Here is a 13,805-nt window from a genome sequence, read left to right on the forward strand (position 1 = left end):
CATAGTTTACATATATATATTTGTGCAAAATTACAGCTTTCTAGCATTGATAGTCCACGAGAAAAGCCGCGGACGGACAGACAGACAGACATGGCGAAACTATAAGGGTACCGTTTTTGCCATTTTGGCTCCGGAACCCTAAAAACGGAGATGACAAAGTGCTTAGTTTCCAATTGCAACAGGATAAGTATCAGCTTTTGGATAGTTAGGCTAGATTGGGCACTTAAGCTAAGCTATGCTTTTCATTTTTATTCTCTATTATTTAACATTAGGTACTCTGTTTATTTAGTTTACCTACCCTTTATATGGGTATTATCAGATTAGATTCAGGCGTTACTATGCGAAGCTCCATATCAATTTTATGAACTACACTCATTTTAAAGTAAATTAGCTTAGTTAGTTCATACTCGTAGTATTTTAGTCTAAAACCAATGTCTGTATTTCAAACTGTGTGTTGTTATGTCAAACTATGCAGATGTAAAAAAAAAATATTTATTTACCTACCTATCCTGCTTTAATAAAACTTTATCAAATGGCCTCTTCCCTTTGTTGTGTTACAATGTTCTCGGTTTTGTTACAACTTCATTTCATTCCTACCACATACAGACATACCTACAGACCTACATTTGTTTTGATTTTTATTACCCTTGTACTAAACTTGTACCTACAGTTGCACTAAAGTTAGGTAAATGTAAGTGACATCATTAGTGATGTGACCAGAATACAAACTTCACCAATTTATGTAATTGTCCTGGAGGTTATAATCTAAATTCTCATCTCGAATCTCGAGACCACACGAAGGTCATTGTCATACGATACTGTCTTGTTAAGTGAATGAATGTGCTTTAGCGAATTAATCAGTATTTTGCAGGTGAGTGGTGCATTGCACAATAGGTAATGAAAAACACCTAGGTTATCTACACTAATATTATACATGCGATAGTTTGTAAGTCTATTTGCTTTTAGTTTGTTTGTTACCTCATCACATCTAAACCGCTTAACCGATTTAGATGAAATTCGGTATACTAATAGTTTGAGTCCCCGGGAAGGACATAAGATAGTTTTTATCCCGGTGAAAATTGCAAACTTCCCGGGGGATAGCAATAAACGAATTCTACGCAGACGGGGTCGCAGGCAACAGGCTAGTAACCAATATGATACTCGTTATTGGTAATTCGTTTATATAAAAACGTGGAAGACTTTGTAATTGATAATGATTAATGATAAATTAAGATAGTTTTTTTTTATCATCGAGCCCGTACTGGTAGAGGACAATGAATGTGTGAAAGTGATTATGAGTGTCCCGAAAAAAGGAGTGTATTATTTCTGATGCATATTTTTAGGTACTTAAACATTAAAAATATTAAGTACAGTAATTTAATTTTGGAATTCGTAGATCAGACTACGTGAATTCTTCTACTAATGGTCATTTGTTTTTAAATGTACATCATTATCGTCACCATCAGCAGGAAGACAAGACGTCCACTGCTGAACAAAGGTCTCCCCCTTAGAACGCCACAGTGAAAGACAACTCGACAACTCGCCACTTGCATCCACCGGTTGCCCGCAATTCTCACGATGTCGTCAATCCATCCAGTGAGAGGCCTGCCAACGCTTTGTCTTCTAGTTCGTGGTCGCCACTCGAGAACTTTTCTCCCGCAACGGTAGCGATATGGCCCACCTATTGCCACTTCAACTTGAATATTTTTCTAAATAATATCCAAATAAATCCTACTTCTTATTGTTTTAGTAAGTCGGCAAGTAATATGGTAGAAGTAAAGACAGCTTGAGGTGTGGTATACCTATTAACACTAGTTACGTAACTGTAAAATTATACCACACAGATACTAACAGTTAATTTGTCTTTGTGGGCTCAAAATTTTAATAAAAGTTTAAGGCCGCCCTATATCCTGTCATGGAACACCAGACACCTCCGCTACAAAATGCTACCACAAAAGGTGGCGAAATATTTACTTTCAAAGTCAGATAATGCAAAAACTCGTTCAAAAATTAGGTAAGCAAGCACCTTTCATTCAATGCATTATGCAAGTCAAGTGATAAGGCGGGCGTGCAGCAAACAGCGCTTTCAATGTGTTTCATATTTGCATAGTAACAGAATTGGGTGAAAAGGTTTATTTTTTGTTAGGTAATATTTAAATAAATCTAATCCGCAGGATCTGTGCAACGCCATAAATAAACCTATGTTAATCTGGAATAATATAATAAGTAAAGTACCTACCTAGTTTTTTCCTTTGAGAAAGGAAGAGAGTAGATATAAATACCTAAAAGTTACTACACTTTGTCGAAGCTTCAGTCAAACTTATTTGCGTAGGTAATTATATAAATCTCGAAACGCAAAAAAGTTGATCCTTAAAAGAATGTTTCTTCAACTTTTAAAACTTTGACTCGAAAGTGAAATAAAAAGTTAATGCCTCGTTGTTTGTACGTCTTTTTCGTATTTTGTTGTAACGTAATTTTAATAAATGGCAAAAACGAGCGATAAGATTACTTTTTCCATTTCCATTCCTGCAAGATCCAATATAGGTACTTGAAGATTTTTACGTCTTTACTTCACTAAAGGCTTAGGCCTTAGTCGGTATATTATACGAACTGTATAGGAAATACTACCTTCATTTCGTGCCGCTCACGTTAATGTTATTTAATAGGAGAGTAAGAGGGACAGTATGTTTATATTAATATAAACTTCAAATTTCTAATTTCGAAGAAGTCTAAACACAGAACTAATACTTAGGTAGCTACTTAAAGAAATAAAAATGCCACGCTAGTTAAGAGCACGAAGTGCACACATGGCTTAATAGTAGATTGAACAACGAGAGCATAAAACGAGCCATTTTACCCAAGACGTTCATATAGCTACCTGAGCCGTTTTGCAGGTGGTAGGACCTTGTGCAAGGTTCGCCCGGATTGCTGCCACCATCTTGCTCGCCAATCCTGCCGTGAAGCAGCAGTGCTTGCACTGTTGTGTTTCGGCGTGGAGAGTAAGACAGCCAGTGAAATTACTGGCACTTGAGGTATCCCATCTTAGGCCTCTATAGGTTGGCAACGCATCTTCAATACCCCTGGTGTTGCAGATGTTTATGGGCGGTGGTGATTTCTTACCATCAGGCGACCCTCTTGCTCGTTGTCCATACAGTCGAATGAAAAAAAAAAACGGCGACGGAGGATAGACGTCGAGGGGAAAATGGGTTTAATGCTCGAATTTTACACTCTGCTTTTCACTTAGATTGCGAGGAAATGAAATAGCGTTTCGTGGCTGTTGACACCTGATTACCTTCTTCTTAGACGAAGATTTTACTTATGCACTCGAGCATAAAACCTCATTTTATGTCGCCTACATCCAGCGTAAACACGAACTTTACGAGCATGAGAAGTGAAATAGTAATTGTACAACATGAGCATAAAACGAGCCATTTTACCCGAGGCGTTTATATACACCCGAGCCGATACGGTGAGGGTGGATAGACACGTCGAGGAGAAAATGGATTTAATGCTCGAGTTTTACACTCTGCTTTTCACTTCGATTGAGAGGAAATTAAATAGCAACAGTGGAAAAAATTGTTCACTTACGAGGTACCTTTTATTTTTCATGCATTGCTATTATTATATTTTTTTAGTTTTATTGATTTATTTCGAAGCCGTGGGGGCCTAGTGGTTTGACCAATTGCCACTCAAGCAGAGGGTCGTGGGTTCGAATCCTGGCTCGCACCTCTGAGTTTTTCGAAATTCATGTGCGGAATTACATTTGAAATTTACCACGAGCTTTGCGGTGAAGGAAATCATCATGAGGAAACCTGCAAAAACCTGCGAAGCGATTCAATGGTGCGTGCGAAGTTTCCAATCCGCACTGGGCCCGCGTAGGAACTATGGCCCAAGCCCTCTTGCTCTGAGAGGAGGCCTGTGCCTAGCAGTGGGACGTATATAGGCTGGGATGATGATGATGATTGATTTATTTTGATTGAAATGATTGATTTTTAGTTTTACATAAAGTAACAAACTTTTTTGTTTGTCGCTGTTGACACTTTGGTCTTAGACGAGAATTTTATTTTATGCACTAGAGCATAAAAAGTAATTTTATGTCGCCAAGATCCAACTTTACGAGCATGAGAAGTGAAATAAGTAGTTATTTGTGCAACAAGAGAGCAAAGTTGTTTTTTGGTGCGAGTGTTGAATTTGAATCCCGAGCAAGCGAAGGATTCTATAATTGTGTCACGAGCGTAGTGAGTTATTCTAGGTTAGAATCCTTAGAGCAGTGAGGGATTCAAACACACGAGATTTGACGAGATGCAAAAAAACTTTGTTCTTGTGTGACACATACAACGTTTCACCTCAGCAGCAAGAACATAAGTTAGAGTAAAATCACATACACTTACCCATTTTATCAAATACTTTACAAAAATCCAAATGCAATACGTACTGGTACAAATCGTTTTGCGAAAAAAAATTACTCCTTTACGGCAGTTTGGCGGCCATTTGGAACCGTCAGAAAAGTATGGCTTGGTGTATTTCGTGAATGGCTACTTGACGATGATTAGCTGCGCAAAAATCAGCCTGGTACAAATGGTTGAATAGTTTGTTTTTAATTAATGTATTCGCGTCGGTATGGCGGGCTGTAAGTCACACCGGAGAAGTATGGCATTACGCTACCGCCTACTTCTTTTTTTATCGACTATCGGAAAATACAAGCATTTTTGTGGAACAAATCGTTCGACACTCGTTATTTATCTGACACGTTCGATTAACACCCACGCGATTGGGCCGCCGGTACCAGCGCTATGATCATCATTTCCTTTTTTGCCATTCCGTAATTAGACCCCTGCCTGAAGAACCGCCATTCTGGAACAAATGACCAATATTTTGTGTCACCATCTCCCGGTCTACATGTCATATTTTTTTAATACTGCAAAAATAAAAATCCTCATCTTTGGGTCATTAAAAAGGTTGAACAATAAACGTAATAGTTTATTATAAATGTTATTAATTAATATTAAATCTTAAATATGATTTTATTAGGATTTATATTAAATAAACATAAATAGATTTAGTTGCAAATTCATTCAATTTGACAACTATTTATTCCAATTATATGAGGTAGGCGCGGTAGGCAGTAGGTATACGGAACGCTTTTAAAAAAAAAAACAAGAGTAGCGGCTTTCGTGCAACGAGGTTGCATAAGTACTTTTTTAAAAGAGTAATATATGTTTAATACTTACTATAATTTTGAGTTAATTGTAAGTTGATTACAACACATTTGATCCTATCTCTCGCTTTTTTCGTGTTGAAGTGAAAGTGCCAGCCGGGCTACTACGAAACTCGAAACTCAAAGTTCGTATCGTACCTTCCCTCTCGCTCTCGTATTAAATAGTATAAGTGTCAGAGGGACCGCACGACACGAACTTCGAGTTTCGAGTTTAGTAATAGCCCTGCAGATCAAAGTGAAGTTCAAATATTTGTAATTCAGTGAGTATAGTATAGACCCAGCAGTCTAGAATTAAAAAAAAAAGTTTGTCTCACAGAGTGAGTAAAATGCGATTTTGCTCACTGATTTTTAATAGCGTTTTTCCCAACTCAGTTGATCCTTCGCTATACTCCATTTATTGTAACATTTGACTCTTAACGGTAAAATTTGCAAAATTTTTTTAATGAAACAAAATTGTGTGAACTTCTATACTATGTATAAACATAATAAATAAAGCTAAAAAATGTACATGTAGGTATTTTTAGTACATTTGTGTTCGAAATATCGAGAAACGTGTGTTACAATTTGACCGTTAATTCAAACCTTAAATTAAACGGAGTATAAGTTAATTTGATCTAATATTCGGTTATTTAATACAGAGACAGTGGTTCACATAAGGATTAGATAGGTAGGTACATTTCCTTAGTGAATTTCGTAATTTACTACCTAATAGCCTTAAATAGGTACCCATGACAACACAAAAAGGTGTGCCCATTAGGTATAGCAAAAGGACCAAAAAATGGCGTCATCGATGCTGGCCCTATAATATGTACTTAGTCATCATCATCATTCCAGCCTATTGACGTCCCACTGCTGGGCACAGGCCTCCTCTCAGAATGAGAGGGCTTGGGCCGTACACGCCACGTGGACCCAGTGCTGATTGGGAACTTCACACATACCATTGAATTACTTCACAGGTGTGTGCAGGTTTCCTCACGATGTCCTTCATCGTAAAGCTCGTGGTAAATTTCAAATGTAATTTCGCACATGAATTTCGAAAAACTCAGAGGTGCGGGCTGGGGTTTGAACCCACGATCCTCTGCTTGAGAAGCGATAGGTTATACCCAAATTAAACCACCAGGCCACTTAGTACGAAGTGCAAAATTCGAACTTCGTTTCTTGCCGTCCTGCTGACGCTTATAGGTATTATTTAATACGAGAGTGAGAGGGACGGACGATACGAACTTCGATTTTCGAATTTCGTAGTAGCCCCCCCGAACGGAAACTCTTACGATGACATTTCCACTAAGGTCATTACTATTATTTCTAACCTATTCTACAGCGTGTTGCGATTCGCTACGCCAAGGACGAAGCACCTATAAAAAGTCATTGATACTTATTGTGTAAGAGAAACGTGCTTAATTGAAAAAGTGCACGAAGTGTCGCTTATCGAGAGATTTATATAGGATCAAGGTCCGAAGTATCGCTAAACGAGATCACGCCCCGCGCGTGCTGACCTCTGCGTGTCGCTGTCAGGTTTAGGCTACACGCACTATGCGGCGAACCGCGCGGTTTTAGCACTCCCTCCCTCCTCAAAGTAACGTTTGAGAAAGAGACGGCGCGCTAAACCGCGCAGTTAAGCCGCATAGTGCGTTGGTTAGGTACGTAGCAAGCTCTGCAATGCTGCACGCGCTGACATAAAAAAGGAAAACTGGCCAAGTGTGAGTCGGACTCGTGCATAAAGAATTCAGACTTTCGTGTTATAGACATAATATATAATATTGAGAATATCAAGTTATTTTAGAAGCCGTGATGGCCTAATGATTTGACTTATCAAGCAGCACTAGTTCCCAAACTTATTTTTCTCGTGGACCACTTTCAAAATTTTACTGGTTTCGGTGGACCCCCTGCTGCTACATTTCTACCACATTCTTAAAGTCGCCAAAAAAAATAATTGTGTCGCTATGTCTGAACAAGCATTAAGCATTGTCGGGCGGATAGCGCTTTGCAAGTCTGTACATGTACACGAAATTTTACGTAATATCGAATACGCAAGTTTGGACAAGTAACAGTCGCTTGCCTTATTAAAATATTATCTGCTTAGTTAGGTACTTAAAACAATGTAGGTAGGCCCTTATAAAAACTATGCTTACATTTTTGCTCTTTACTATCAAAAGCAGATAAATTTTCGTGGACCCCCATTAACATCTTATGGACCCCCATTTTTTGTTCACGCCTACGTAGACCCCCAGCAAGTCTCCCGTGGACCCCTGGGGGTCCACCTGGACCACTTTGGGAATCACTGAAGCAGAGGATCGTGGGTTCAAAACTGGGCTCACAGCACCTCGCAAGTTTTTCGAAATTCATGTGCGAATACATTTGAAATTTATTGTGAGCTTTACGGTGAAGGAAAACGTCGTGAGGAAAACTGCACACACTGTCGAAGAAATTTAATGGTGTGTGTGAAGTTCCCAATGTGCACTGGGCCCGCGTGGGAACTACGGCCCAAGCCCTCTCATTCTGAGAAGATGCCTGTGCCCAGCAGCGTGACATATATTATATTGGCTGGGAATACTGGGATGATGATGATGAAGATAAGCAATTTTAAAACCAAAAAGTTCTTGTACAGTCAAGGGCAAAGATATCGACACGGCCAAAGTTACAAAAATATGTATACACGACTTTATGCACATAACATTAAGACCGTGTATACATATTTTTGCAACTTTGGCCGTGTCGATATCTTTGCCCTTGACTGTACCTATCTAGGTTTTCTAGTCATCTACCTATAACGTATTAAAACTACAACAAATAAGTGTAGGTACCTACAAGTATTTATGATTCTTACAACAGGGCTTTTTATTTGGTGCCTCACACACATTAGATCACATCACATGTCACATTGTAGGTCAATAGGCAAGTACCTACAGTTTGCATAACTTTTTTATTCTGATTTTCCCCAAAAACTAATTATCTGCTGTATCTGTATGATAATCGGCTGAGTAGTGTAGGCAAAGTAACTATCTGTGTTCTGTGGCAAAGTGGATACCTTTGCGCCGAGACAAGGCAATCACGTTACTATTTTTGTAGTTGCTGTAAATAGTGATGTCTCCCAACTTGGTGCTATGGTACTAGATGGTGCTAAGGATTTGCCAATCGTCTACATACGTATATACTGCTATTCGACAACAGATGACGCTTTCCAATAGAAAGAAAATCCATTTTTTTTTTTTTTTTTAACCCCTGACGCAAAAAGAGGGGTGTTATAAGTTTGACCGCTATGTGTGTCTGTGTGTATGTATGTCTGTGTGTCTGTCTGTGGCACCGTAGCTCTTAAACGAGTGGACCGATTTGAATGCGGTTTTTTTATTTGAAAGCAGGTTTTCTAGCGATGGTTTTTAGACATGTTTTATCAAAATCGGTTCAGCCATTTCATGATCATCAGCTCTTTTGTTCGCTGCGGTAGGAATCTTAGACGTATAATGGGTACTTTACTTTCAAACATATTTGGGACCTAAAATTTGAAACACCCATGTCTGCTATATAACTACTTATGCAAGTTTATGGAATTCGCGGCCTGATGCTGCAGCCAGGATATCCAGAACACTAGTAGGTATACACTCTTGATAAAACCATAGTAGATATATCGTGTTTGGATTCGTTTCGATCAGTATTTGATTCTACATACAATGCAATGGTGGCGACACGATGAGCTGATTCTGCAGCCAGGATATCCAACACACCAGTACACTTTAAAAAAATATACAAGTTTAAAAACTAGAAATAAAAGTTTAAAATTTAAAAACCCTGACACCAAAAACGCCAGCAAAAATAAAAAATGCCTGAAAAAAACGCCGACAAAAAAACACCGCCAAAAGACTAAAAAGTAAAAAATAAAAAAAAAATCGGGCGTTTTTTTTTATTTTTGCTGGAGTTTTTTATATCGGGGTGTTTTAAATTTTTAATAAAATATACCTACATTATTTTTCATTATTTTTTATTCTTATTCCAGTCGAATAAGAATAAACAAAAATGCTACAATACCTACTTATTGTTAACTGACATCAAAATCTTTATCTCTAATCTTAATCTTTTATCTTTTTGTTATGCTAATAGTTACTTTGTCACGAATAAATGATTTCTATTTCTATTTCTATAAAATCAAAATGGACCAAATGTAGCTATTCATGGACATATCACTGCCGTTCCGGATTTTAGGCTACTGCAAAATTCGAAAATCGAGCTTTGTATCTTGCCGTCCCGCTTACGCTAAATTATTTTGTACGAGACTGAGAGGAACGGTACGATACAAACTTCGATTTTCGAATTTCCTACATAATAGCTTCCAGACCCGTTTTTCGTGTACACGTGTAAATGTACCCAATGAGGGCTATCGCGTATGAATTCGCCGCTAGAGGCGCTAGTGTAGCGTGAGGTCTCCGACCGAAATGTCGAATCTCATAGTTTTTGGGTGAGCTACGCGGGTTTATTTATAATTAGAATAATTTTGTGAATATTTTGCAATATCTGAAATTAATTACCTAAGCCAAAATGCGTTCCAGGGCAATGAATGTCTGTGTTTTGAGACAGTTTTGTCTTTTGGAAACCTTTGTCCTCCCTTTTTTCCGAACAAAACGGGGACTATGCAACACTGTGGCATGCTCGATATTTTATGGTACGGTTTTAAGGTGTATTAAATATGATTTTAATCTAAACTTTGTTTTCACGCCCGTAATAATAATAACAGACTGAAAGCCATACTTAAAAACCTCACGCAACAGTGCGCCATCTAGTGAGACAAAAAACGATAGCCCTCATTGAAACTCATGTCACGAAATATCAGCCCGGTGCCCATAGATTGTATTCTAATCGTACCGCGATGATAAATAAAATACCGACATGGCGATTGGCATTTCGATTATCATGCCGGTATTTATCAGGTCGGGAAAGTATGAGCACCGGGTCACTGCAGGGCTACTACGAAACTCGAAACTCGAAGTTCGTGTCGTACGGTCCTCTGACACTTATTTATACTGTTTAATACAAGAGCGAGAGGAACCGCACGATAGAGTGCAGTGCACACGTAATAAGTTAATGTGATTGTATGTATTTTTTTTTGTTTGTTTATATTCTTTCCCTGACCTGACATTGACACTTCGATTCGTGTATGACGTGCATGACACTATTTACCGGCACGGATAATACCGACCCGATATTTCGTTCGTGTACACACCCATACAAACTGTTGTCAAACTGACAAGTTTCTATGGGCGTGCGTGTCACAAAATATCATGTCGGTATTGTACGTCCGGTAAATAGTGTCACCCAAACAAAATGAAAATGAAAACAAACAAACATAGAACCTAAATAAATAAAGAGTGAGTGCGCGTGCGTAAGCAAAGTGCCAGTAGTTAACTTAATTATTTTTAGAATTCAATCAATACAAATTAATTCGAAGTTGGCGAATATTACTAAAATGGCAAACGTTTTGGAAGCTCTAATTTACGCATCGGAGCGGGCGGCCTGCGTCGCTCGTGCATGTGCTGAGAGTTTAAGTGATGGTAATCTAGTGGTCACTGAAAAATCTGGAGACGAAGCCAACAGCCGCTTCGAACATGATTTCAAAACGATAGCTGATGTTTTAGCTCAAGAAGCAGCCAAAGTAGAAATCAGTCGCCATTGCAGAGAACTCAGAAATAATGTTTGGGGCGAAGAATGTGGAGAAATCAATGGGCACACCATTAGATTAGAAACGCAAGTAGACAAAACTGCCCTCTTGTTAAGCCAGGTGGTTCCCAAGGAGCAAGCACTTAAATTAGCTAAAGGCTCTCATTGCGACTTGAATCCGAAACTTGTTGGTGATTTAGCTTATGATTTGCCACCCATAAATGATGCTTCATTAGCTGTTTGGATTGATCCTATAGGTATGTAGGAACTGAAACCTTGTTAAACTTTTGAGTTACAATAGGTTTATGATTGACATAATGGGTAAGTTTGTGAATGTATTTCACTATCAAAGGGAAGTCTGTACTTATTGAAAAAAGGAACTAAATTGAGAACAGATTTATGCAACTTTATTCTTCTTTTTCAGATGCTACTGCTGAATTTATAGCTGGTGTGAAAAACAAAGACAATCCTGATGGATCAGGATTGTCTTGCGTTACTGTATTGATAGGGGCATTTGTAAAAGCTACTGGAGAACCAGTCATGGGGGTTGTGAACCAACCTTCTACAATAAGTATGTGTTTCATTTTTTGCCTATAATAATTTATTATCAGTTACTTTGTCCATATCAATGAACTAAAATAATTTAGTTACTATCGTTTTAAATTATTTTAGTTCATCCTTATAATAATGTTTTCAATTTTTTTTTAACAATCTGACCAATAATTAATTTACTTACATGAAAATAATTTTTTGTAGTATAAACTTTTTTTTTTATGGGTCTAATCAAACTTTTTGATATATTCCATCTTTGTTTCTGTAAAGATCAACTAAAGGTCACTTTATTAATTTATTTATGTCCCATTCCATGTTTACAGTGGTAATGGGCGTATATTATGGGGTATATGCTACAGTAACTACAGGCGAGTGGGAGGATGTGAAATACCAAAAACTCAGAATGATAACACCATCCTTGTCAGCGGGGCTGAAGATCCAGAACTTGTTGAAAGTTACAAATCAAACGGATGGGAGGTGAAGCCAGCACGTGGCTGTGGACATAAACTTTTGAAAGTTGCTTGGGTATGTACAAATATATTAACCCTTTGCATGCTTGATTATGTATGTGCCCATGCAAAATTGAAGGCAACCTTTTTAGATTTTTTTGTCTAAAATTAGATGTATATTGCAATTATATAACAATGCAGGTTTTGTCTACTTGCCACAAATTATAATTTGTAAAGTATAGGGTACATTAGATGAGTTTCAAAACACTTATGTGGGATTACCATACTTTGCAACAGGAGAGACGACAACCTGGCTAACAATAATCTACCAGTTATATTATTATATGGCATGTATATATAATACTAGATGAAAACCCGGCTTCGCTGGGGTAAAATGTAGACTCATAATAATATGTTTGGAATTTTTTTTTGCCACTGTAGACTTGTAGACTTGAAATGTTTAGGTAATTAACTAATGTAAACAAACTTCAGCTGGCAGATTTGGTACATTCAAGGATTTTAAACAATTTACTTATCTATCATTGTAAATACAAACTAAACTAGTGTATTTCAATACAGAAATGTATATGTTTGGATAGTTTAATGGGGGAATTTCAATATTTATTGACATTGTTTTTTTTTATATTTAGTTAAATACCTATCCAATCAAGTATAATTTCAATTTTCAGGAGAAGTTGCTGGATACTTTGTAACGAAGGGGACAACATTCCAATGGGACACTTGTGCTGCTCACGCCATACTCAAAGCGAGGGGAGGAGATGTATTGTCATATGCAACATTGGCTCCTATTAAATATGTTACAAAAACACGCAACGACGAAAAAGCTTATTGCAACTCTGATGGAATAATAGCTTATAGTCAAGCCAAAGTATTGTATGGGATCAAAAATGTTCTCAATAGAACTTAAAGCATCTGAACCCATAGCCTGTAGATGGGATGGTTTTAAATATCAATGTCTTCCCCAGAATAAAAATAATTTATTCTAGTCATATTTATCAAATTTCACTAATGAGTATCTATACCAAATTTCGAATATATAATATGTCTGTATATTCTGGTAATACTCTAGATTAAAATATTCTGCATAACTTTTTAACAATTTATTTGCAGGATTCTTGTTAAACTTGTTTATTTTTGTTTGGTAATAATAACCCATTACTTTTTAGTAGGTATCTTATTTATTTTAGGGTAAAAAGATGAATGATGATACCACAGTAGTGAGAGAAAAATATTTATTATTATTGTTAAAACTAACCTAATCACTTGAATCGGAACTTCTACTTCTTTTCTTTTTCTTCTTTTTGCTCTTCTTAACTTTTTCTTTATTCTCTTTGCGTGGCTCCTAGAAAATAATTAATTATTCAATTAATGACTAAAATATTTATAATTTCATGAAATTATTGCGTAAGGTCACCCGGGGCTAAAGCAACTATGAGGCTAAAGTAACTAATTGAAGTTTCTCTCAACGTAATGGTTTTTGTAAAAAGAGCCATCGGTTGGAGCGTAGTAAAAATCATTGCTTTATAATATAAAACACCAATGGCGTTCCTAGATCGCTCACTGTTGTACCGACAGAACAAATTTTATCAGCCGCCATTTTTAAGCAACGCTTTGCAGTGTCGTGTTTATTTTTATGTAAAAAAAAAATTACAAGCCGTTTTCTGGAAAAACACAAGTTCTTCCTAAAGAAAAGATAAAACTTAAGTGCTTTTGGTATATTTATTTGAACTGTAGGTCTTCCAATTAATATTTTATTGATAAAGTTACATTAACCTCAACTTTTCGGGTACATGGGGTTATTGCAACTATTTCAACAGTTTATACTTTTTGTATGAAAAATGACATTCCCGTGTCGATATTTCGATAAATGATTTTCACATTTATTTTATTACTATTTAAGATCTGCAATGAGGGCTATC

At 37.1% G+C, this 13,805-nt stretch overlaps 2 protein-coding genes and 1 pseudogene across 2 annotated transcripts in view; all 3 read left to right on the forward strand.

Moving 5' to 3' along the window:
- Window positions 1-13,805, forward strand: part of LOC141427538 (RNA-binding motif protein, X-linked 2) — a 219,289-nt gene that overhangs the window by 164,725 nt on the left and 40,759 nt on the right. The window lies entirely within an intron of this gene.
- Window positions 10,458-13,793, forward strand: LOC141427196 (inositol polyphosphate 1-phosphatase-like; annotated as a pseudogene).
- LOC141427197 (uncharacterized) overlaps window positions 13,318-13,805 on the forward strand; it is a 10,387-nt gene continuing 9,899 nt past the window's right edge. The window contains exon 1 of the mRNA XM_074086426.1: window positions 13,318-13,328. Coding sequence (XP_073942527.1) covers window positions 13,318-13,328 — 11 coding nt within the window. The remainder of the gene's footprint in view (window positions 13,329-13,805) is intronic.

Source organism: Choristoneura fumiferana, chromosome 4, assembly GCF_025370935.1.
Source record: "Choristoneura fumiferana chromosome 4, NRCan_CFum_1, whole genome shotgun sequence".
Lineage (NCBI taxonomy): Eukaryota > Metazoa > Arthropoda > Insecta > Lepidoptera > Tortricidae > Choristoneura > Choristoneura fumiferana.